The sequence below is a fragment of the Pyrgilauda ruficollis genome, unplaced genomic scaffold (assembly GCF_017590135.1).
Source record: "Pyrgilauda ruficollis isolate IOZ18807 unplaced genomic scaffold, ASM1759013v1 scaffold214, whole genome shotgun sequence".
NCBI classification, from domain to species: Eukaryota; Metazoa; Chordata; class Aves; order Passeriformes; family Passeridae; genus Pyrgilauda; species Pyrgilauda ruficollis.
In genome coordinates, this window is record NW_024520762.1 from 100,576 (window position 1) to 125,896 (window position 25,321).

General features: G+C 45.3%; 1 protein-coding gene across 2 annotated transcripts in view; it reads left to right on the top strand.

The window, feature by feature from the left end:
* Positions 1-17,510, top strand: part of LOC121353957 (FERM domain-containing protein 6-like) — a 40,785-nt gene extending 23,275 nt beyond the window's left edge. For both annotated transcript variants that reach the window (XM_041468191.1, XM_041468192.1), the window contains exons 4-14: positions 670-749; positions 2,832-2,908; positions 4,527-4,713; positions 6,887-7,042; positions 9,335-9,400; positions 9,609-9,677; positions 9,862-10,036; positions 10,918-11,253; positions 11,394-11,522; positions 12,242-12,321; positions 14,351-17,510. In XM_041468191.1, the coding sequence (XP_041324125.1) occupies positions 670-749; positions 2,832-2,908; positions 4,527-4,713; positions 6,887-7,042; positions 9,335-9,400; positions 9,609-9,677; positions 9,862-10,036; positions 10,918-11,253; positions 11,394-11,522; positions 12,242-12,321; positions 14,351-14,638 (1,643 nt within the window). In that variant the 3' untranslated portion in view covers positions 14,639-17,510. The remainder of the gene's footprint in view (positions 1-669; positions 750-2,831; positions 2,909-4,526; positions 4,714-6,886; positions 7,043-9,334; positions 9,401-9,608; positions 9,678-9,861; positions 10,037-10,917; positions 11,254-11,393; positions 11,523-12,241; positions 12,322-14,350) is intronic.
* The last annotated feature ends 7,811 nt before the right edge of the window (positions 17,511-25,321 follow it).

The window sequence follows — 25,321 nt, forward strand, 5'->3', positions numbered from 1 at the left end:
TGTGTCTTGTTCACTCTCACTAGGGTGGAGAGCAAGTCCTGGTCCTTTAGTGTTTTGAGGCAGGCCAGGTTTTCCTTCCTTTAATTCATCTTTTCTCTATATGAAAGAAGTCAGGTGTGAGCAGGAGCACCAGACCTTCTGAGAAAGGCATTTGTGTTTGGTCCTCTTGTTACTCACCCTTTCAGAGGATCCCCTTCACATGCAGAGGATGAAACCTGTCAAGTACCCAGTTCTATTTACTTACTTTTGCCATGTTGGACCATGGTGCTACATGGCAGCAGAATACAAGCTTGGGTAGGGCTTGCTCATTTAATAATAATGAAAAACTGAATCTGGTAAGCTGACAGTACAATTAGCTGTGTAAGATGATGCTTCCCTTTTTTGTAAATGGCTTCATGATTATAAAGCAGGAATTCTGCATTTCTGGCTAAGATGTTTGGGAACCTTTAGCTCAGTTCTCTTGAAGGGTGAATGACCTTCCTTCCATGCTGTCTGGAGTAGCACATGTATTTAAGAGTACTCTTTTTTTTTTTTTTTTTCCCCACTGCCCTGTCTATTTCCTGGTCAGCAAATGTATTGCTTGGAAATAACTTGTAGAGTAACCTAAATGTTTAATGACTAAACATTTCCAATTATTTTATGTTGAATTAATTTTTTCTTATCTTTCAGATAATGAATATGTTTTTATAGACCTGGAGCAGAAGCTTAGCAAATACTTTTCAAAGGAATGGAAGAAAGAGACCACCAAAGTAAGAGAGGTGTTTAACTTTGCAAGCTGCTGCTTTTTTATTGGACTGCACAGTGAAATGAAAACTCTTAAACTAAGGTCCATAAAGCATTTTTTGAAGATGGTCTGCAGAATACTTTTTGGTCACAAGATGCAGTGACTTTTGCATAATTGTACAGTTAGTTAAACCAGCCCCTTATGCAACTTTAGCTGAGCGATAGTAACCACATGGTTGTTGCTTGGCTGCTGCAGAAGTGGAGAAGGTCAGTTGGTCAGTTTTCCATTTGTATTTAGTCTGGATCTTAGTCTGGAGACCTCATTTTTGTCCTTAAGCAAAACAGCCTAAAATAACCTTTGGTGACTTGAATCTGGTACATGGGAAATGACTGGAGCTGTGACTCTTCCCACAGTATGTGCAAAAGGACAGTGGAGGGAGAGGAAGGAAATTTTGAGACGAGTCCTAGTTCTTTAAGGCTAGCTAGCCCTGACAAGGGAAAAACTACATGAAATAAAGACAAGCTTATGTCATTGTTTAATACTGTTCATTCAGACATGATAATGCCTGTTTGCATGTGTCATTAATAGAGGAGCCGTAGTCTAGAACAAAGTATAGCATGCAATTGCTTTCAGATATCTTAACTGGATCGTTGTAAAAGTTGTAAATTACTTTTTTCCACCTTGCCTAAGCGTTTTCTTTGCAGAGTAGGCATGCTTGCCATTTCTTCTACTTACTGAAGTTTGTAGATAACTAGTGAGGTTTGGGCATTTCTCTTATCCCCAAGCATGTGCTCTGCTTTTCCCAGACAAGTGAGAGTTACTTCAGAAACAGCCAGAGTCATGCAGAGGGGCTGTCTGTCCAGCCAGTGAGAGCTTCCCAAAGAAGGTGTTTCTGGTCACCTCAGGATAGGGTATGCTTTGAAGTCTCTCTGTGATTGGATTCTTGCTACACTTTCCTGGTCAGGATATGTGTTGAACCTCTGATGTGATGCAAATCACAAAAGACTTAATGAGTTGCCATTGGCAGTACTACAGTCTGAGATGAGTTAGCCTATTGGACTGGGTTAGTTGACAAAGATTTAATTCCTATGAAGAGATTTCAGGTGGAAAGCCCAGTCCAGCTGATAAAATAGGGTGACTATGAACAGCTTCCAGAACTAAAATGGAGATGTTTGCATGGTCGAGAAGCTGCATCAGGTGTGGAGGGCATGCCATGTACCTTGTCCCAGTGAGATGAATCTGACCAGCAAAGCCTTGGAATTGCCTGTGGGAGCAAAGTTACCTGTGTGAACATGAAAGTGGCAAAGTAGGAAAGACAAGAGAATGAGCTAGTAAGATGTTCCTTTCTTCTTTTTCCCTTTGTTCTTTTTTTTTTCTTTTTCTCCTGTTCAAACAAGCCTGTAAGTTGGAAAGATAGGCTGTAGCTAAAACAACAGGCCTCATGCTGGCTTTCTTCTAACAGCACTCCTCAGTGTGAAGCAGACACCACCACTGCATTGTGCTCTATGGCTGCAGGAATGTGTGAATAACTAACCAGGAGCCCTGCCAAACAAAAAGCATGTAGCTGATACCAGACTGGTGCTCCTGAGCCCCAGGCAGTGACTGCTGAACATGGCAGCACGTGTGTCCATGCTGGGTGATGTAGTGTGGTGCAGGGATGGATGGTTGCTCCTAGGAGTGCCCTGGAAATGCCATGGCCGTGCCAGTGTGGCACACTGCACTGCTGCCTTGCCTGGCACTTTGAGGGAGGCTGGGTTAAACTTGTTGCGTTCAGCACGAATGTTTGTGGTGCTGCCAGGTGCTGAGCTAGGTAATTCTGGGCCAGCCTGGGTGTCCCTAGGCTACACTGGGAGTCTTACACCAGCTTATCCCTCCTATCTAAAATCTTCTGCTCTTCATAGGAGATTTTGTCATTCAGCCTGAGTGTTTTGTGATGCCTCATTGTCATAAGCCTCCAAGACAGTCAGAGTCCCTCCTAAAACTTGCTAAGAGTAGAAAATGAAAAGCAGTATGGGGAGTGAATTTCAAAGGAGAGAACATTACCAGATAGGTAACAGGAATTTTGGATGCTGATCATAATTTAACTCATCTTCTGTTTTTGCTTTAGGGGACAGAGAAATTCAGCCCTCCATTTGTTGCATTCTTTAGAGTACAATACTACATAGAAAATGGAAGAGTAATAGGGTAAGTTCTCTTCTGTGGTAATTACTGGGTTTTGAATTATTCAGTGTGTTCTTAAAAAGAAAGAAAAATAATGTTCCTTTGTTAAGCTCATCTCTGTGAACTCATTGAAATAAGTTTTAAAAATCTGCTTGAATTTTTTTAAGACCTTCACAGATATTCTCACTCAGCTATGAAGGTTTTCTGCCTGAATCATACTCCATATCCCTAGGAAAATTATGAATGCTTTTCCATCTGTGTTGAAAGTGCAGGTTGAATGACGACAGTCTCAAACCATGATTATCACTCTTTTGCTTGTGTCTTTTGGTTGTATAAAAGGCGCCAAATGAATATACCAAAACCAGTTATTTATACTCCAAAGCACATGCTTTGGATCTGTTTTTTGTATCTGAGCAGTGCTCTGTGCAGTCTACTCCTGGAAATGGACTTTCATACATGGACAAAATAAATTACTTCATAAGTTAAAGTTTTTCATTTGTAGTCCATTCACATGGAATATGGGCTGCACTCAAAACAGCACCACCCTCACCCATGGTACAGAACAAAGGATGAGGTAGTTAAAAATTAACAACTGACAGAGTTAATTTACATCAGTGCTTCTGGTGTGGCTTGGTCCCTGGGGGAAGCCAAGAGCTGGTATCATTTAGATGGATTAAAATCTTTACGAAATTTTTGGCATTCATTCTTGTCTTGAGCAAAGCATGTGGTTTTCTGTGTTTTCTCTCTCCGCAGTCTTTCATTTTTGGATAGTGGGGACTCTTTCTTATGGAGTCTGTCTGGCTGATAAGTGTTTTTTGTTTAATTTTGCCTTTTTTGTACATACCGTTCTGTCACTCCCGAGTTACATATCCTCCACCATCACAGGCATATTTCTCTTGTACTAGTAGTTTAATTGGAGAGGTTTGTAAAGCCATGCAGAGATAGCTATCTGGCCCCTTAAAACTATACTTGCACACTTTTACAAGCAGACTGTAGTGTCCAGCACCTCATCTACATGCACATGTCAGCAGCCTGCTTACCATGATCTCTGAGGGCAGGGTGTGTGGGTTATCAAAGCTATGCCATAGTTATTCCTTATCAGACAGTCCTTGTTTAGCAGCTTGAGGAAGAAGACAAAAACAAGCCCAGGGCTCCCGTGTCTTTTGATCTACCTTGCAGGCAATTAGCTGTTAAAAACTATCATGAGCCTAAGGCAAGGTGAAACAAAAAGCAGTGCCAAGTTTAGAGGGAAAAGGAGGACAGGTGTGCAAGAAACAGGACTGGGAGTCCAAGGGAGTTGACTCTCCTGGCTGCTACAGGCTTTCCAGGGAAACAGAAGTGCTTGATTGTAGTCAGTCTCCAAAACAGGTGTGATGTGATTTTTCTTTCATCTGCCTTCTGCCCTAACTTCTTAGATCTCACGCTCCTCAAGATAGAAGGTACCATTTCTCGTGTTTGTACAACACTTAGTGGGAGAAGACCTTGATCTTGGTTTGGTGCTCCTTATACACACAGCTGTATCAGGGTGGCATTGGCTCACATCAGACATGTCAAAGTTTAATCCCTCTTCTCAGCAGGATGATGTTTTTGAGGGGCCTTATCTGAACTTTGTTCTTGGAGTAAATTTGCCTTTGTCTTGCAGCGATAAGGTGGCACGGCAGCTCTACTACTGCCATCTCAAAGAGCAAGTACTTATGTCTCATTGCAACCACAAAGAAGAAATCTACTTCTTGCTGGCTGCCTACAGCTTACAGGCAGACTTGGGCAACTACAGAGAGAAGCTCCATGCTGGCAAATATTTTGAACCTCAGGCTTATTTCCCACAATGGGTAAGTTTGGGGGGAGCCTTTCTGTCAACAGATCATGCATGCAGCAGGAGCTATGCCGAGGTGGTACCTAACTGCAGCCATGCAATTTCCCCATCTCCCACTGTAATGATCAGGCAGATGGGTAGAGTATCATCCTGAAGGTCCTTCAGGAGAAATCTCTTGTCTTTCCACTGGATGTAGGTGCATGTTCCTGGGCTCACTCATCAGTGAGGTGGGTGGTGCATCCTTCCTTGGTGATGGCATGTGTTGGTGTCACATGAATAACTCTGACAGTGCAGATGTCTTTGTTTAATTCTTCTGTGGCTTAAAGGGTTGTGTGTTTCCAGTGGTACATCAGCAAGATCTGCACAACTCAAGCTCTCCAGAAAACCTCAGGGCTACAAAGCCAAGTCTATTTCCCTTTGTTCTCTGTAATGCTTGCCTCAGGAATGGATAGATCCAAACTCTACAGGGTAATACTGCTGTGCAATGCCTCTGGTGCTTGCTTTGTCATTAATCTCTGCCTCAAGTGCAGTAAGAGGAAAGAGAAAGAGTTTGCATGTTTGTTTATAAGCATGTGTGGTGTGACTTGTGCCCTTCAGGACTTAAAACCAAGAATTGATTTAGTTGTCAAATGAAGGCAAATTAGCTAAGACTTTGTTAGTTGACTGCTTGTCCCAGGCAAGTTGCATCTCCCCTGTAAGATGGCCCTGTCCTGTGCTTTGGGGAGAACGTTCAGATTAGTGACAGGACTTGTCTTGAAGACCAATAGTCTCTTTTATGCACAAATCCTAGCCTGTCTGCTTTGCTGTGCAGTAGTGGGCCTTTCTCCAGACAACAGGCCCTCATCCCATGCCATTCCTTGTTACGGGGCACCTGTCAGGAGGTATCTAACAAAGCACTGGAAATGGTGTGTCTTGTGTGCTGTTTCTGAGGCAATTAAAAACCTTATCACAGATTGTTGCTCACCTGTGCTGAGCCACAGCCCCAAGCAAGTATGTGGGTGCTTTGTTACATCATTACAAACAACAAAATCTGGCAGGCATGGGGACGCTTCTCTCCCTGCCCCTGGGGAGATAGTGAGCAATCTCCTCCTCCAACACAATCACTTCCTTCAACACATGCTTCATATCATTTGGCCAAGGGCTGCCCCAAGTCTTGTGCCAGTGGGGAGAGGCACTGCTGCTCTGGGCTGACCTACCCAGCTTTGAATGTGGAGCTGGCACATCTCTTTCTGCTGACACTGCACAGCTGATGGCATCAATATTGTTCTCCACCAAGGCCAGCCTTCCTCGTGGGAGAGCAACCAATCTGGCAGGGCATGCAGAGGTGTTAGCAAACAGAGTAGGCAAGGGCTTTAATATTAAATGTAAGCGGGAACTAGGTGGTGATGGGGTCTGGTTGGTTTGAGCCAGGACATGTTGTTTCTGGCAGGATGTTCTCAGCTGCCTGGTGCAATCTAGTTTTAAATGCCCCTGGTGGTGGGAGATGTTGGTAAGTGAATTCAGCCAATCATCCCTCTTACCTGTCACTGCCACTCACAGCCTGAACAGAACCAGTTGAGTATGGGAGAGGGCTGAGCTGCCCAGTAGCCTTGAACAGAGAGGGCATGTGGGCAAACATGGGAACTGGACACTTGGCAGGGCAGGAGCACAAGGCCCAGGGCAGGTTTTTCCTACTGCTTAGTAAAGCCACATGCCTGCCAACCACTCCTAATAGATAAAAAAATACCTTGAGATAGTGTTGTCCACCCCTTTGAGAATAGAAATGCTAAATAAGCCTAATGTGTAGTTTCTGGTCTTAAAAGGAAAACCTAGTTTTTCTGCCTCTTCAGAGATGTTGCTGCTGATTGTGCTGGCATGCAGAGAAGTATTTGTTATCTGCCCATAAACATTTATGGATGCCAAAAGTTAGGAAAACTAATTCCTATACTTAAAAGTGAAAAGGGCTGACATGACCTCTGTAGTCTTGGTCTGTTACAGTTTTGCCACTAGGATCTGTTTGGAGATATCAGTGTTATCTGGGGCGCTTTAAATGCTTATCCTTCCGGGAGGCAGAGGTAAACACCGACCAACATCTTGAGGGAATGTATGAACCTCCTCCACCTCCAGCCCCTGCTTTTCTGTTGATCACAGCTGCCTCTCATGGGGATTGCTGAAGAGTTGCTGACCTGTTTGTTTTCTTTGTGGTTTAGATAATTGCAAAGAGGGGGAGCGACTACATCTTGAAACATGCCCCAGAGATGCACCGAGAACAGCAAGGGCTGAGCGCTAAGGAAGCAGTGCTGAAGTTCATTAAGGAGTCCTGCCTACTGGAAGATGTGCCCGTCCACTTCTACAGGCTGCAGAAGGTTAAACAAAGAGCTTCTTATTTTGAACTTCTCTCCCATCATTAATTGCGTGCACCATGGCATTTTTCTCTTTCTGTTTGAGGGACAGTTGCCTCTGATTTAGAGAGGCCAAACAAATCTAAAATGCTCAGCCAAATGAGGGCTGTCGCCACAAACAAATTCGTTGCCAGTATACAGATATAGCTGGAATTTAGTTTTGTTCCTCAGCCAAGAAACTGGCCACAGGAATGGCAAAACTTCATATTTGTCCCTGCCTGTCAGTAGAATTGCACCGGGGAAATCAATGAAGCCTCTTTTTTTTTCTTGTTGTAGTTCATTGAAATAATGACAAAAGGTCAGCCAGCTTTCACACAAATGTCGTGTAACAACTGAAGGTGACACTGAGTCATTCCAACTTTCAAATCCCATTGCTTCTCCAACCCTGCCAGAGTGGTTGGCGTTTTTTCAGCTGTATGCTTTTCTTGGTAGTTTTGGATTCCTACATCATTGCTTGTTAGACTCCTTACCCAAACCTGCTTAAACAGAAGGTGCTTCATTTTCACATGCTAAGTGTTTAGATCTAGAAATGGGACTAATGAGAAGTTTTCTGTTCCACTTAGGTGAGTGAAACCTGCCTATGCAACTAGGAATGGCTTGGGCTTTTTTTTCAAATGGAGATACATTCCTTGTCAGACTCATAAACTTTTTGGGGTTTTGTGCTCAGAGGGAATTATGTCTGGGAAGTATACGTGTCCTTCGAACACATCTAACAGCTCTAGTTACTGAAGAAACGTGCATTCTCTAGACAAAATAAGTTTTGATCAGTAGTCCAGGCTTAGTTGCTTGCAAATCAAAAATGTTCGCCTACCTTCTCTTCTGTTCTCTGTTTTGATTCTTAATGCTGTTAGTGATGCAGTCATGAGAGAGTTAGTTACACTTGAATGCCATAAGAAATCCAGCTGGCAGGACATGATACATTTTACATCCAAAAACACCAAGGCTGTGAAATTGGTTGCTCTTAATATTTAAATTCCTGGTCGACTTGAATTTAGGCATCATGTACTCTTCCATGTGTTGTTTGATCCTTAATAGAGTCTTATTTCTGCCGTGTGACACAGTTGTCTCATTTTGTGGTGAGAGATGCTCCTCCTAGGTGATGCTTGGGTCACAGATCGCCTGAGCAAGTGCAGAGGAGTTGGTGAAGGTGTTGGTGGGCTGGTTGCCCTGAGATTTCAAAAGCAGGCACTTGTGTCTTAACACTGTCCTCATGGCTTCTGCTGAGGTTGGGAGCTAAGGAAAATACAACACACCCCCTGTCTCTCATTCAGACCAATACTGATTTACAAAGCTCTTTGTCCTTAGGAGGCAGAAAATATTTCTTATTATTTCTTAATATTTCTTACTTTGAGCTGAAGACAGGGATGGTACCAGGGACAAAGGGTGGGGTAATGTGATGGCATAAGGCTTGTATCTTGCAAGCCAGATGAGGAGAGATGTAAATAAAGATGAGTTGTGACATAAAGTTTGAGCTTTGTGAGCCCATACATTTTTACCTCCAGATTTTCTTTCTGCTTTTCCTCCTAACAAAAAAAATGCATATGTTCTCCTCCCTAACTCTGTTGTGTTATGAGAGGCTGAAAGAATTAGCTTATGATATTTTTGGTCTTCAAGCAAAAGAATATGGATAGAGACCAAGCATGTCATACCAAGATGCAGCAGGAGTTAAAACACAGTATTTCAACCCAGATACTAAAACTTGTGTAAAAACCACCTACTCCCAACACCAATATTGAATGTTAGAATGAAAGTCCCAATAACTGGGCGTGATTAGCTCCCGCCCCAGCCAAAAGCTACCTAAGATTTAGCAAATTCCTGGATGGGAATAGTAGAGAGAGGGAGGGCAAGGAGAGGGGAATGAGTTCCCCTTCTGTTTTGGGCCCTCTGTCACCTGGAGAGCAAGAGTGGTGCATGTTCATGGGGACAGCAGAGACAGCATGTGGTAACAAGAGAGGTTACAAGGTACCTCTGAGAACAGTAATTGTCCATATTCTCAAATCACTAAAGCTACAGGATTCCCTGTCCAGGGCAGCTAGGACATATGCTGGTGAAATGCCTGAGCCTCCCAGGATGAGAGGATTTTAGGTGTAGGTATTTCAGGGGTCAACAAGGCCAGGTGCACTTTACAAACATAATAAAAACCAAATGAGCTGATGGCATCTGTGTGATGAGGAGTCCTGCTACCTCTCCTGCAGTAGGTGCCAGAACAAGAGCATGGCCTTTGTAGATTAACCTTTGACTCTTCTGTTCTTTTAGGATAAGAAGGAGGATCGACCGACAGTTATCCTGGGCCTGACCCTGAGAGGAATGCACATCTATCAGGTAACAGACTGCTGTGAAAGCCTTCTGGTTTAGCAGTAACTCTGCCCAGTTCCCTGTCCCCCCCCCTCACCGCGGCTCCTCTGCCTCCCCTGCAAACCCTGGGCTCCACATGTCTCAAATTCTTGGTTGTTTGCAAATTCTTAGCACATCACTGATTCCACCCTGTACCTGCCAGTCCCTGTGTCACTCTGAGTTTGATGTGTTGCAGGAGGTGAATCACGTTCGCCAGCTCCTCTACGACTTTCCCTGGTCACACATCGGGAAGCTGGCCTTTCTGGTGAGTATGATGGAATGGAAGCCATCTGCCAGTGGCTGCCAACCTGGGATGTGGCTGTCGGCCTGCCTGTGCTGCTGCGTCAAGTCCTGTCACGTGCACGCATGAGACTACTACTATCTCTGGTAGCTGTGTGGCTGAAAATGCGCTCTTGCTCATGTCTTTCACATCTTTCCTCTTTGTGCAGGGGAAAAAATTTGAAATCCAGCCAGATGGTTTGCCCTCTGCACGGAAACTGGTTTACTACACGGGTTGCCCCTTCAGGTCACGCCATTTGCTGCAGCTACTCAGCAACAGCCACCGGCTCTTTCTGAATATTCAGCCAGTTTTGAAGCAGATCCAAAAACTGGAGGAGGCTGAAGGTATGTTACGGAACACCCAAGTGAGTTTAGTAAGAGGAAGAGTACAGTGCGTTAGTCTCTTCTGTTGTTTCATGGTGCCTACTCTCATCTAATTAATGGTGTTTCTGCCTTATCAGGGAGCCAGTGTTAGAAGCAGAGGTGTTAGGTACGTTTCAAGTCCATTCCTAAGAAGTATTTGTGGCTCCCACATTGTTGACTGTGATTGGAAAGCGTGTTTGTGTGAGAGCAATAGATGGATATCTTCTCTCAAGTGGTTTCTGTCTTTCCCTTCAGTGGGGTTACAGCAGTGGCCTTGAACTGTGTGGGTGCAGCCAGTGGCACGTGCCAGTCACCTGTAGAAAGGCTCACTGATCAAGTGCCTGTGGGCAAAAAGCCCTCGGTTGTTTTTTGTCCGTTACATGGATTTCTCAACCACCCTCAGCACATACAAGCCACGGGAGAAATAATAAATCATTACTAAATGCCAGCCACAGGAATCTTGTTCTTAGTTGACTTCATGTAGTGGTGGGTATTTCAAGAACCAATCAGTGCATCTGATTTTAAAGACTGAGCACTAAATTTCACTAAGTAATTCCTTTTTTTTGTTTGCTTTTTTTTTTACTTTGCTGTTATTGACCTTCACTCGGAAACCTACTGTTTTCTGTATCATAACTACCTCTACCTGCTTGTTCTAATTTAGGAGATGCTGATTGTACTGCAAGTATGAGTAATTCTTTTGCAACCACATGAGCATCCATTTGTTGAACAAACAAAATACAAAGCTGTCCCTGTATTTGTTCAGTAGCCGCTGCAGTTGTTTCTTAGTTGTTGGCTGATGCCAACAGAACTTCTGAATATATTTTGTTACCCTTCCTTAAAGTTCTCACTAGTTTCTCCCTCAGAGAAGAAGCGCTACCGGGAGTCCTATATCAGCGACACTCTAGACATGGACCTGGACCCATGTGACAAGAACTCCCATGGCAGTGGGAGCAGTGGTGGCAGCCGCAGGGATAACCGCCTCTCGCGCCAGTCCACTGGGAGTCATGGCAGCTCCCACACCTCGGGCATTGAGGCTGACTCCAGGCACCGCGTGTCTGTGGAAATGTCTGTGGATGAGCCCTTCAGCACTGACCACATGCATAGGAAAAAGAAATCCTACAGCTCAACCATCAGCTACGGTAGCTCTGGCATTGACAGTGGCAGCAAAGGGCAGGCTGAAGATGACACTCAGGATGATGGTAAAGAATTTTGACATGTGGAGCAACTTCTAAGCCAACTTTTGTCTTCTCTTGCAGGAGGGCAGGGAGTAAGAGACTGTACAGCAGCTTGGAGCCCAAGTGTAATGCTAACCATTCTCCTCCTGTTCTCTTCTTCCTAGAGCTTGAGCTGGCAGTAGATGAGCCAGAGGAGATGCCTGTAGATGAGCCTTTAGAGGGACACCAGTTAGAGGAGGCCACTGTGGGAGAATCTGTTGAATCCCTGCCTCTAGATGCTGCTAGTGGCCAAGGTGAGATGGCTTTCTGCTGCTGCTTAATGCTGTTCTTTAAAGCTCTAGCAACAGGCGTAATCTGTGAGTTCTACAAAACCTCTTATCTCCTTCTAAACAGCTGCCAGTGCTATTTACTGCCCTACTGCAACAGGATTTGCAGGCAGCTCATTTAGAGTTTACAGGCCAGCATTCTGTATTGTATGTACAGTGCTGCTCACCTCTGTGGTCCTCAAAGTCTCCCTTCTCTAAAGTGCCAAGCTTATATTCAGTTAATGACAAAAAGATAATTGAGGTGAACCTTTTGTAGGGAAGGAATATGCTTTAATATCTTGTATGCCACAAAACAGCCAAGGGGCTCAACCACAGAATAATGGGATGGTCGCAGGAATTATTAGGTAAAGTTTTGTGGCTTGTGATACAGGAACAGCCAGGCAGCAGGGCTATGCAGGAGTTGTCTGGCCTTAATATATACAGCCTTTACAGGAAAGCAAGAAGGGTGAAAATGGGACAAGTTGGCAAGAAACTGTTTCCTTGAAAGTTTTCAAATGTTTATCTTTAGGGCCAAAAATGAGTGCTTTTGAGCAAAACTCCTGGAGCATTGAGGGTGCTTAATGATTTATATTTGTCTTAAGAGGATAGTACTGTTTCAATGTGGCCTGTGAGAACAACTTCCCTTTTCTATTGCCCAGAAAACCTCAAACTTGCACTGCTTTTTACTTCCTGCTTCTCCTTTGCAGCTATAAATCAGGAATCTCTATCCGTGGTGCAAGTCACACTAATCAAAATGAGAGGCCAAAGTGTGGAATCCCTTCACCAGGTAAGGGAAAGGTTGCTGAGCAGGAGGGTCTGTGTGTGGGCATTGAACCAAGGTCTAGTGTAATGGAGGCAGCTGTAAATCAGGACACCTGGATTAGTTTGGATTTGACTGATTCTTACATTCTTACATAATCAAAACCAGCTGCTGGTCAGCTACTGCTCTCAGGAATAGGATAAGAGCAACATTTTGGCTCAGAATAGTATAGAAAGGTTTGGAGCAATCAGCAGGGAGATCTTGCAAGCCGATTATTATCTACCTTAGTGTTCTGGATGACACATGGAAAATCAACCACTTCAGAATTTTCAGTGCAATACAGAGCAAAGACCATCTATGCAGTTTGGATGTGAGTAGCAAACTTGATCATCTTGAAACCAGAAGTAGCTTACATCAGAGCAAAACCAGATGCTCAAGATCTAATTGTTATATCATTTGTGTGATTATAATCTGTGTGTACTGAAGTCTTTGTTGTCAAGGTTTTCTTTTCACCAAACACTTGAGAAAGGAAAACTATATATGGTAAAGTACGTCACAGAAGAAGATATATTTGGAAGAAGCTTATTAAAATGTCTTTTTAGGACTTCATTTCAAAGTGTAGCTGTACCCACTGGGGTAGAAATGTGGTTTTTTAAAAAAACCCAACCAAACAAAACAAAAACCAAAAAAAAAGCACCGCTACCCTTTCTTCCCTCTCTTAATCCAAAATTACCTTATCTGCTGAGAGAATTCTAAAACTCTTAACAGGGATTCCAATCACTTCTTAAGACTTTGTTTTTAATTTTCTATGTTTCTTTCTGGACCCAGTCAAAAATCATAAGAAATTTTCATTTATCAGCAAAATAGCCCATAAAGTGCTGTAGGGGATTTGAACAAAATCTTGGTTATTTTTTCCAACGCTAAAGACCATACAGTACAAATCATAATGTTTGAGTGGAAGACTTAAGAGCTCATGGCTGAAAGTGGGCATCTTGCTTAAAGCTGTAATGTTTTTAAAGTTACTGCTGTTACCATGTGTACGCTGTTAAATGATCATGGGGCATCTGTTTTATAAAAATGGTTCTGCTCAACAGAGGACTATCTATATGATTGCAGAGACCTGGCTGCCACTTTAGTGCATCACATTACCAAGTGGTGGCTTCTTAGAAAACTATCAAAATATTCCTTACAAGGCCCTGTAACTAATGCTGCAGGGTTTCCTGAGCGTTGACGAGCCACTGCAACATATTCCTGTTTCTGGGAGTACAGCTGAGCCAGCACAGGATTTCCTCAGGGTAGTTTTTTAATTCCCCTCCCATGGCAGTGAGAGAAATTATACTGGGAGTAAGTTTTCTGTGGTGCAAGTAGAAGTGTCTTGGTTTCAAAATTATATTCTTCAAATTAGCCTCAATATAAGCATTTCACAGGTGATTATTAAAGAGGCAGAGTGAGAAAAAAATACAAGTGTAGAAGCTGGAAATACTCTCAAATGGTCAATAATTCTTTCACAGAGGCTTGTGTAGCAAGATGGTGCCTCTGGGAATTACTGCTGATTTGTTGTTACTCTTTATGGAACAGTGTTATGTAGATGAAACTGTTTGTGGCAATTACTGGACACTGTATCCCATTAGTTTGCATGGTTGCCTTCTGAACCTTCCTTTCAGCTCATTAAACTTAATGTATTCAAGCACTTGGGGTAGTTTTTTTGTTAAGTGCACTTTGTCCACTTGAGGACAACTGCTTGGGTCTGCCAAGAAGTGTGAGGTCATTTGGGTGTCAGTATCTGTCAAGTGTTTCATCCATTGTATTGGACACTTGAAGACACAGGGCACACAGATCAGGATCCAGCTCAACATGGCATGGCAGTTTAATGCACTTGTAATTTCTGAATTGTTCACAGCTCCTTCTTTAAGCCAACATCCTTCAGAAGGCTGGTGGAGCTCTTTTGAAAGTGGGGAAGAACAATTTTGAGAAACTTTTAGCATGCATAGCCAGCATCCTTAGGCTGTGTCTGAGCTCATTGTTTTTATTCGTGTGTGTCTTGCTGAACTGGCAGGTCAGATCGCCCAAAAGCCGGAGCTGCATGGACCAGCACAGCCAGAGTTTGGATGACATCCGTTTGTACAAGCGCCGGCACCCATCACTAAGTGCCACACTGTCTTCAGACACGTCCCACAGCTACACCTTCGGCTGCAGCCTTGAGGATACGCTGTCTCTCTATGGCTGTGTGTATTCCACAGCGGACTGCAAAACCAAGTCTGCCCTTTACGGGAAGCGATCTATGAACTGCCTCTCCTTGGATCTTCTGGGAGATGACCAGCTCCCAGAGGAGTTTGTGGTGTAATGAGATTGGAGCTCTTCCATACCAGGAAACAGCTCATCATGGCAATATATACCTCATTAACATCTCTCTTGCAGGAGATGGTGAGCGGCTTCGTTATTCAGTTCTGTATTAGTAAGTGGCATCGCTTCTGCAGACCTGGCTACAGGGCAAATCAGCTGGAGTGTAGCACTTAACACTGGCATTGGTAGTGTCTGTCTGAGCAGAAAGTGGAAGTAGCCTGCACCCTTGGCAGGGACACAACCAGCACAAAAACCAAAAAACAGTGGACCAAAACTAACACTGAGCTAGTAAAGCAAACTTTCTCTAAATGGATTAATCAGAAATCTAAAGTTTGTCATGTTCTTGCCTTTCTCTTGTGGTCCATGTTTCTTAATTTTAGTGTACAGATAGTTTGTCTTCAGTTTGTGCTGCTGCAACATTACTAACAGCTGTCAGGCCAGGATATACCCTTAGCACATTTGGAGGGCTGTGTATGGAAGTGTCTGTTTCAGTTGAATGAACACAAGTTGCTTATTCACTGTGCTGGGAGCAAGACCTGCTCTGCCAGGAGTTTCTTCTTCTTTTGTTGTTGCTATTTTGTTGTAAGCATCCAGCCAAATACAATATGTGGTCTCTTTTTTTTTTTTTTTTTTTCTTTATTGCAACAAATGGAACTGACTGTCAGCTGTCTACTACTGCTGTGATGCAGATTGGCATTATATCCTTGGAGATAGGAAGGAAGTAAAGCAAATTACTTGGCTGCTTCTGAGAGTACAAAGGGCAAGAGCATTAATTGACAGGCTTTTGAAGAGAGGAGTGTGACTGGAGAATTTGTCCAGGCATGATCACCCCTTACTTTGATTCATACTTTAATGTAGTTCTTTTATTTGTTTTTAATAAATCTGTTCCTTAGATTTTTTCCCTCTGCATAGAAGGCATGTAAGGACTGGAGAAAGTCACTTTGCAAGGACAGACAGAGTGACTGTGTCCTACTTAGTCATGGATAGGTCATGCAAATATGTGTGTGTGGTGCTGCAGGGCTGATGATGGTACAGGTGTAGGGTGTTTGTGTGCCAGACGGAGGGTACTTGTTTTGGTGATCTTGAGAGTGGTGGATCTGGCTGTGCTGGCTCTCACTAGGGAAATAATCATAATTATGCTGTTTGATTCAAGCATTTGGTGTTGAAAACATCCTGCTACCTTGTTACATGCAAATAAATGTGTTTGGTTTCCTCCCCTCATCAATTCCCAGCATTGGGAAGCTTGTACTTGAAGGCCCAGCTTTGTGCCCAGCTTTTGACAGCCATCTAGGTGTGTTCTGGCAAACTTTAGAAGGAAAGAAATACTGGCTGGGGAAGTGTGTGTTGTGCAGTGTTGATCATCAAAAGCTGAAGATAGCCTAATTCAGGAAAGGAAGGAAGCCAGACTATGACAAGGAAGGTTTGAGCTGCTGCTTTGATGGTGGGCACGCAAGCTCAGTAGTTGTCTGGTAAATTGCATTCCCATAAGTCATTAAAGTAGCAAATCCTTGAAGTCCATCGTCTTGCTACTTCTGTGTGAATGCCATGTAGAGACAGACCCAAGCTGCGTGCACTGTAGCCATGACTTAATGGACTGTTCCCTCTTTGATCACACTGTTCTTTCTTGTTGTAATGACCAAATAGGAGGTGTGTGTTCACTGTAGCCTCTTATCCTTTGTTCCAAACAAAGCCAAAATGCCTTTGCAAAGTATTCGAGGTATGTTTACTGCATCCAAAATAAATTCTTCTAAATGGAAATAAATGGGTAAAGGAAATCTGGTTGGCTGCTCTTAAACAGTCCAGTCAAGCCTCTCTCTGTCAGTCACTCACTGATACCTGGGTCCTGGTTGGCCATAAGCCACGGGAGATGGACATGGCCAGGATCCAGGAAAGCCAGTGGCTATACAAAAGGAAACAGCCTTGCAGCAATGCAGGAGCCTTGCTCTTGCAGGCACCACGGAGCTGGAGGGATGGCTCTTAATGCTACAGTGCCTGTCCATAAAACACATGAGGGGGAGGTCTGGAGTGAGGCTGCCACTAACCTGTTGCTCTCCTACCCATGCAGATGCACAGTTACTTGTGGTTCTGGGAATGGTTGTTAACAGGAAAAAAAGGTCAAAATTCAGTGGGTATAGTTGTTTGGAAAAGGGTCATAAAATGCATGTGCACCATGTGCACACTTCTCTCAAAGACAATCACATCCTTATCTGCTTCAGCCTAACCACATCACAGAAGTGTTTATTGCCACCAGGCAGCTCACAGTTCTGGTTTTGCAGTTAGCAGGCATCCAGAGGATTTGGCAGTGCTGTAATCCTGCTGCCGCTGGTTACAAAATGCACCAATGACTGAAAACAGCATAACTGACTCTTGCATTTAATCCACTGCCTTGTACATTCCTGAGGAGTTCTTGTATTTATTCATAGCTGGTAGGGAAGGCAAATTCTACAGGTCTTACCATCTTCTCTCTGTCATCTGTGCAGCTCCCTGTAAGTGACATATGCATATGAAGGGGAGACCAGACACTTTGTGTATAGACTGAGAATGAATCAATATCTTACAAGCACTGTGAATATCTATTATGCAACTTTTGTATTCGTATTAAAAAAAAAAACAACAAACACCTGTTTCTGCTAGTAATACATTTATTTTTTTGTTTGGATTTAGAAGATCTCTTATTTTTGAGTTTGATAGTTTGGTAAACATTAGCATGTAAGCATTTATCAGCTGATGTTAGAAACTAGCTGCCAATATTTGTACATATTTGTAAAATACTCGTGTTATAATCACTCTATTTTAATGGTAAAAGTTTCTCCTTTCCATGAAAGGATTTTCTTGTTTAAAATAAAACATAAATAATTATATATACACCTGCAATAAAGTATGGCTAGAAAAAAGGTAACTGTGTAGCTGTTTTTGTGTCCAAGGAGGACTGTATCTTCCATTTAAGATGGGTTGTAGAAATTAATTTGCTGCCAGACTAATCCATATGAGCTCAGCTTGTGATGACAAACCCAGAGGCACTGCAGTCACTGGAACAACTCCTGTTCCTCCTTACTATTCTCAGTAGCACAATGCCAAAGTGCCTTTGTCAGATATTAAGAACAGAGCTGAGCGGGCTGAAGTCAGCAGGACACTCAAGGGGTCTGAATCTGACTGAAGAGACAAGTTAAGCTGCTCCTAGTGGTTAGTCAAGAAAACCAAGCATGTGAACTCCCAAGGAGGTAGAGAGATTCTGTCAGCATCCTCCAGGGGCTGCATCCAAGGACTGCCAGCCCACAGGATGCAAAGTGCTGCTGAAGAGCACTCCACCAAAGTCACCTAACCTGCTGGCCTGGAGACTGGCATGGATAAAGGAAAGGTTTCTTTTCTTGGGTCATAAATCTATGAAGGAGTGCTGCAGTACTATCTGGATCTCTTCTTGAAGAAGCTGGCTCACTGGGAGCCTCTTAATTTTTTTTTCCTTTTCTCTATAAGAAATTTACTTTTTATGTACTTTGATATTGTACTGTTTCCCCTATTCTTAAGATTTCATTTCTTGTACTTTATATTTTGTTTCCAGTATACAAATTTTCAAGGACTTTAGAAACTCGTCCAACTTTGGCTTGGGGATGCTGGGAGTGGGTGATTTGATTACATGGAACTTTGTATGGAGATAAAACTAAGTAACAGATTGACATTAGGTCACCCAAATTTGAAGGACTTGGTCACTGCTCTTTGTTTCGTTGTTTGGCAAGTAATAGCACTTTCTTGCCCTCTAGGGTGGACAGCTGCTGACCAACACATATAGAATGTGTCTGTCTCAGAATATGGGGCTTCTCGTGGTACCAGCAAATCCTGTGTGGGTTCAGTAAAGTGCTGCAGTGTGGGATGGGGACAATGTGGTTAACTGCACTGGATCTGTTTTGAGGCATGCCAGCTGTGGGAGCTGCATGGAGGTAAGGCCTGAAGGTGTGTGCTAAAGCTGATGGGTAAAACAACCCAGGTGTTTTGGGTGAGGTGAGAGCAGTTCTTCAATGGATTTCTTGGCAGCAAATTCTGAGACACTGAAGGCTGACACTGTATTTTAGGAGTGAACATTTTTGAGCAGGAACTGGTCCTAAAGCCTCTCACTGGAAAGCTGTAGCTCCTTGACCTCTAGCAAGGTGGTTCTTTTGTCTGGGTCGGGTGGCTCCTAGTTACTTTGCCCAGGCTTCTCGTGGCAGCTCTATTCCCTCACCCCTACGCTCGTCTGCTCTGCCTCATGGAGCCCCTGCTCTGACGCCTCCCATTTCTTGGAGCGTATTCCCTAGCTCGTGGTGCCCAAGGCCTGGCTCCTGCCTTCATGTCTCTCCTGCCCACCAGCTGTGGCGTGGAGAGGAGGAAGGGACCCATCGTGTCTCCTGGCGATTCTGCCCAGCCCGTGACGACAGCGGCACGCCATGGGGCACCAAGGGCCAGCGCGGCTGCCGCCGGGTCCGGGTATGCGGCAGGGCCCCGCCGGGCCGCGCGGGGGCGCCCGAGGAGCGCGGCGGCCTCGCGGCCGGGCTGCGGGCCGGGGCCGGCGCCGGCGCCGGGGACGCCGGGCAGGCCGGGGCCAGCAGCTGGCCGGGCAAGTGTGCCGATTCACCTCGGGCGGCTTCTGTCAGCATTCTGCGGGGTCTAGGCTGACTGTCGCCCGTGGGACCGGGCAGCCCGGGGTGATCGGTACTTGAGTGAGCAGAGCCCAAAGCCATCGGTGGCTGTTGGGTCCTCCCTGAATGCCGCACAAAAGCCCTATGGAGCAGTTCCAGGTCTCGGGGGTCCAGCTCCTGTGGGGAGGGATGTGTACCCAAACTGCACTGGGGAGAAAGTTGATGCTCTTCAGCCTCTGGTCACCCTTGACCCGGGATAATTTAGCCGTGAATCGCTGATACAAGTTCAGAACCTTCCCTCCTTCTGACAAGTTGTATTAAGAAAGGCAGACGGGTTTAATGGGATGGGAAGTCCCAGGGGCCCGGGCAGCTGGACCCTGAGATGCTGTAGCTGGGACATCATGGAGGTGTGTGTGTGCTGAGCCAGTTCTGCGCCTTCTGTGTCACGCACAGGCCATGGCTGGAGACAGGATGGGTGTGAGGGAGCCCCAAACACCTCTCAGTGAAGTAGCTTTTCTCTCAGACTTGGAGCGAGCTTCCTTTCTGCAGAACCTCTGCAGTGTCAGAGCAGCACCACTGGGTATTTCCCTTAGGTGCACCCAGGAAATCAGATGTACTGAATTTTTAATTCAATACTGAATTTTTAATTCAATACTGAATTTTTAATGACATTTGAGTGCCATTGCACTTGCCCACCATCCAACTCCAGATCCATGGCCCCCCTGGGTAGCTGAATATCAGGGTTGGGCTGCTGTCTGTTCACAGCTGGGCCCTTCTGCCCTTGCCTTCAGGACATTTGGAGCAGGGGCAGCTGGCATGGTGGCTGAGCCCAGAGCTTGGCAAGACAGAGCACAGGTGCTGCTTGCACAACACCCTCCTGGCATGGCACACTCTGTGGTAGCCCTGACTGGTGCAGGGCTTCAGAAGGAGTGGAGCACAGGAGAGGGTGAGTATGGTGTTAGCAAGAATGCCTTTGAACAGCAGGGATGGGCTGGAGGGAGCAAGGAGATGATGGAGAAATGTACAGAAAGGGTCTTGTTTCACTTCTCTCATCCAAACAGCATTTTATAAAGTAAATCCAGCTCAAAGTAGGTCCTGTCCTTCCTTTGCTGGCACTGAAGCTCATTTTTTTGGAGGCACACCCCAGCCTATGGCCTTGCTGTATTTTCATGCTGCCAGTCAGCCAGGTACTGGCTGTATCTGACCTTCTGAACCCTGAGTTTGTCTCTGCAAGCAGGAGATTGTAGTTGTTAGACTAAGATCCAGGTAGCATGCCTTGCATGGGAAGTCTGTTGTTCTACTGCAGAGATGTAATGATGAAAAATCATATTTATCCTTTCTGGCAGACTGCAGGGGCAGCTGAGTATGAGTTATTGAAGAGCATAGCTGTGGTATTCTAAAATTCTGTTTTGTTTTTACTCCTGGAAATATAAACATCACATTTTTATTTTAAATCTCATAAATACATTTATACCAATCTTTGTTTTTCTTTCTCCAATCAATGCCGTTCTCATATGTAATGAGATAATTGGATATGGCATATGCTGCTTTCCAATCTGCAGCCTTAGGTCTCAAGCCACCAAGTGGAAAATACCACTTTAGTAACAGTACTGCATTCAGTGTAGGAAAAATCATTTTGTGTTACCACGGAAAGCATTCAGCCCCTTTGCTACAACCAGATGACAAACAGCCTGAGCTGTCTGACAATCGTCGCAATGGAGACAAATTCTCACATCCATGTTCTCCGCCCTTGTGAAAAAGGAAGCCTTGACTATGGGTCTCTGTCAAATCAAGGGCTTTCAGACTGGAAGAGTTGCATCAAAGCAGCCCCTCCCTGCTTTTCTACTCAGTGCAGGCTTTAGGGTTACCCTCCCCTCTACACCTTCTCAAACTCAAGTGCATTCAAAAGAGCTCTGGCTATTGGGATGAAGATTCCTGAGCAAAATCTTGCACTGCAGGAAGCCAGGTACTTTTCTCCCCTCCATATGTAACTTCTGGGGATAAGAGGGAGGAGGATTTTGCCCTGTTCTGAGATACGCACTGCTGGAAATAAGGACTGAGATGCAGTTTTTTGTTGTTCCTGACAGCGGTATTGAACTCTTCCCTCTCTGGCTTATGAGCTGCACTCCTTATCTCTAGGGTGAAATGGCCCTCTGGGTGTGTGGAAGAGGTACAGGAAGTCAGCCTGGATTTTACCTGTATTGTCTGCTGAAGTGGATCCTTAAACCCTCTGTGTTTGCAGGACCAGTGACACCAGCAGTGTCCCACTCCTCTCCTCTGGTGCACATAGTGCACCACTACTGCTGTCAGGGAGGGTGGTCTTTCTGTGGCTAATGCAAACTTTCTGCCTATGGTCTTTCTAGTCAGATGTGAAGAGAGGGCTCCCATAATTCCTATGTTAAAGTGCTATTGGATTATGTGAAGCATTTTTGGGAGCTCCTGTTTTTGGGATGGTCAGGAAGGATGTGCCAGTCACCAGAGTGGGTGCATTAAGGCCAGCAAGGCACCTGAGGGCAGGGATGGTGTTAGTATTGCCAACTTTGTCCCCACATGTGTGCAGGTGTTGCAGTGCTCTAGGTTTTCTTTGGAAACCCAGATCCCTGAATCATGCTTCTGCATAAGGCTTACAGCTTGTAAGAAGGAAAACAAGGAATGCTTCACAGCATACCTGGCTGAAGGGAACATTTGGCAATAGGAGTTCTTAAGAGACCCATGCCAGAAGGGCAATGGAGAGCCTTGAGTACAGGTATCTTTTGGAACATCTAGATCCAAGCCCACTCTTACACAATGCCTTGACACTGGGAGTATGGACAGCTCCTCTGGAGCAGTGGTGCCCCTGGCCTGAACCAGGCCAGCCTGGCTGGCAGCATTGGCATTCAGCTATAGCCACATCCTGTAATGGGATGAGCAGCAGGCTTTGCTGTGGGAGCAGCTGGGTATGACTTTGCTTAACATGTGCTCTGCAAATAATAGAGAGGGTACAAACCGTTGCTTTCTAATCTGCTTCAGCACAAAACCATTTGAGCTCCGAAATTTTCAGCATTACTACTGAAAAACATAGGGCAGCTTAGGCCAACTTAGGGAGAGCTCCACAGCCATAATGTCAACTTTAACCTGTTTTCAGGATAAACACAGGCAGATAGGAGCTCTTACAGACTTCTTTTTCCCAAGCACACAGCTGAGCTTTTGGATAACCCAGTATCTTTAAGATTAACAAACTTTAAAGAATCCTCAAAGCTGCTACCTCAGACTGCTACTGCCACCACTCTGGCCCTGCTTCATCAAGGCTGTCCTTAGCTCAGAGCTGCTCGTGTAGCTCCAAGCAGGTGCCCACAAAGCTCCAAGTACAGTTTCTTCCCATTTCAGGATGAATGGTTAAAACAGAGATGTCCACAAGGCATGGTGACAGCAGGGACAGTGAAGTGGTGACATCCCAGGTGTGGAGGAGCATGAAGTGGTTTCTGGTGTCTCTAAGCCACTCTCCTACACCTGACAGCAGAGATCACAGAGTGTTCCTAGTGGCTCAGGTGTTTAACTTGCTGCAGCTGGTAGCAGGTCCAGGAGGAGGGTGCTCCAGAGGAAGACAATCAAGGCCCAGGAAATCAACTGTCTTTCTGAGACAAAGAGCCAAGTAAGAGACAAGCGCTCAGCAGAAGCTCTGTGAGAAGTGACCAGAAGGCTACAGTGTTGTGGTCCTATGGATGAGCTGCCCAGGACAGAAATAAGGAGGGCCTTGCTGGGGTATTGGGGTAGGGCTTGATTCCTTCCTAGTCTTTTCCAAATGTTGTTCACTCTAAGAGCCATATTAGTTGCTGGGATGTGTCCTGCAAACTGTTTCTACTTTCCTCCTATGTGGTGTTTCCTAATGAATAATAATAACTAATAATAATTATGAATAATAATAACTGCTGACTCTTCTCTGGGATGTGCTGGTGTAAGGAATAACTTGCAAGGACTACAGGCAGCATGGGTGAGGGCAGCAGTAACTTGGCAGGACCTTGATAGGTCTTCTGTGCTCACTGCATCATTAAGCCAGGGCTTATTTTACTCATGATTGCCCTTATTTTATCACGTATGTGGCTCTTGTGTTGCCTGGAGCTTGGGATTTTTGTGTGAGAACAGCTCTATAGTCCTGGTCTTTTGAACTGCAGAGGACCTTGGCCTCAAACATGTCAATTGTCCAACAGTGTCCTCTCCCAAGGCACATGTGCTGTGATTACTGAGTCCAAACTGGGAGCAGACCTGTGTGGATGTGGGCCACAAATGCCAGGCAGCGTGAGCAGCGGGGTGAAGGGGACAGCAGGATGTCGCAGTGGGACACCTGCAGAGACTGGCCTGGTGGCAGTGCCACTTGGTGAGAGTGGGTGGGAGACACTGGGGCCCTTCTTTAGGGAGCTCTCAGACCTGCTCTGTCAAAAGCAGGTGCCTAAGCTGAGACTCTAGCCAGGATCTGGCAAAATCTCAGCCATGACGATTGGGACCTCAGATGCATGGTGCTAAGTGCCAATGAAATCTGATCTGCCAGGGTTGTTTTCAGGACTTCAGTGAGTCAACATTTGTGTAAGTCAGTGTCACGGCATCTCCACCATCTTGTGCCTGCCATTACTTTATCAGAGCTCCCTCAGGACTCTGGCATTTTCCATTTTTCCCTTTCACTCCTTTTGGGAAGTAGATGGTGCACAAAAGTCCCTGGCCTTTTTTGAGGCTGGGTACTTTTGCTTTCTTGTGTCTGTGGTGAGGTTGCCTCACCTTCAAGCTCCTCATCACCACACCACCCTGTAACTGTGACACTGTGTGTGGCCCAGAGCACACCGGGCTGCAGGACTCCTGTGTGCTGTCCATGCCCAGCCTTGTAGTGTGTAACCTTCCCTGGCTCTCCCAGAGCATTTGGGGATGTTGGAATCCTCTGTGCTTGGCTGGTCATCATCTACAAAATGATGTCCTGGGAGAAGGCCGTTGTTCCTGCCTTGTGCAGCACCAGACTTGTCTGCAAGGAGGTAGAGGTGTCCTCAGTGGCACCGCCCCTTCCCTGGCTTGGCAGGGATGTTCTGCAGAGGGACCACCTCACCATGCTATGGAGGTGCAGGGCTCACTTCAGGAGAGACACAGCATGAGAGAATGAGTACTCACCTCCAATAAGAGGAAGTGGATGGAGAAAAATGACTAGAGAGAGCAGCTGCTCTGTTGGCCTGAATATGGCCTGGAGGTAATACTTGTAGCTACTTCTAAGGTCATACAAGGTCTGCAACCAGACTGGATGCAGTCCTGGTGATGTGAGGATCAGGAGCAGTACCTGTGTGCTCAGCTTCCCCAGGTGTTGCATTTCCCTGCTGTGTAACTTGGGAAGATTTCTTTACCAGGATCCTTCCTGGGACTGTGCAGGTAGCTTGCTTATTGTCCTCTGCTCCATGTCCCCATGCAACTGCACATTTTAACGTTTTTGTTATTCACCAATTCTTCTGCCTTTTGTCTGTATGCCACAGGAGCTGAGCTCATGACATGCAGCTGGGACTGCAAATGTTGTGACATTTTGGTTTGTCTGGGTTTATGGGACAAAGCTCCTAAGAAGGGTTTAACATAGGCCTACTTGTGCTGGAAAACTGTAGGCTTTTGCTTGCATCCCACGTCCTTAAAGTGGCTCTTGTGAGTTTCTTACAGCCACGTGGTGCTCACACCAATGTGTCCATCAGAAGTCCTTTCTCCTTGTTCATGTGGGCAAACAAAAGAGCTGATGCTGCTGAATGTGTAGGTACAGCTTCTTGTGTTCAGGCTTCACAGTCACATCCTGCCCCTCGCTGTTGCAAGTGTTTATGCAGGTAAACCAGATCCTGGTAAGGAAGCAGAAGTCAGCCTTTCTTCTGGATGGAGACTGGGCACATGTCTCCATAACGCAGCATCAGTGGTGGCTGTCCAGAGTTACAATGCCCTTTATAGCCCCTTGTCTTCAATGGAGACAGCCCAGGCAGAGATTGTTGCATTGCCTGGCACCTTCCAACACCTGGGCAACACTTGTTGTCCCTCTGGGCTGAGCCCTGTTCCATGTCCATGAGGTGTCCCTGTTTAGACACTGCAAT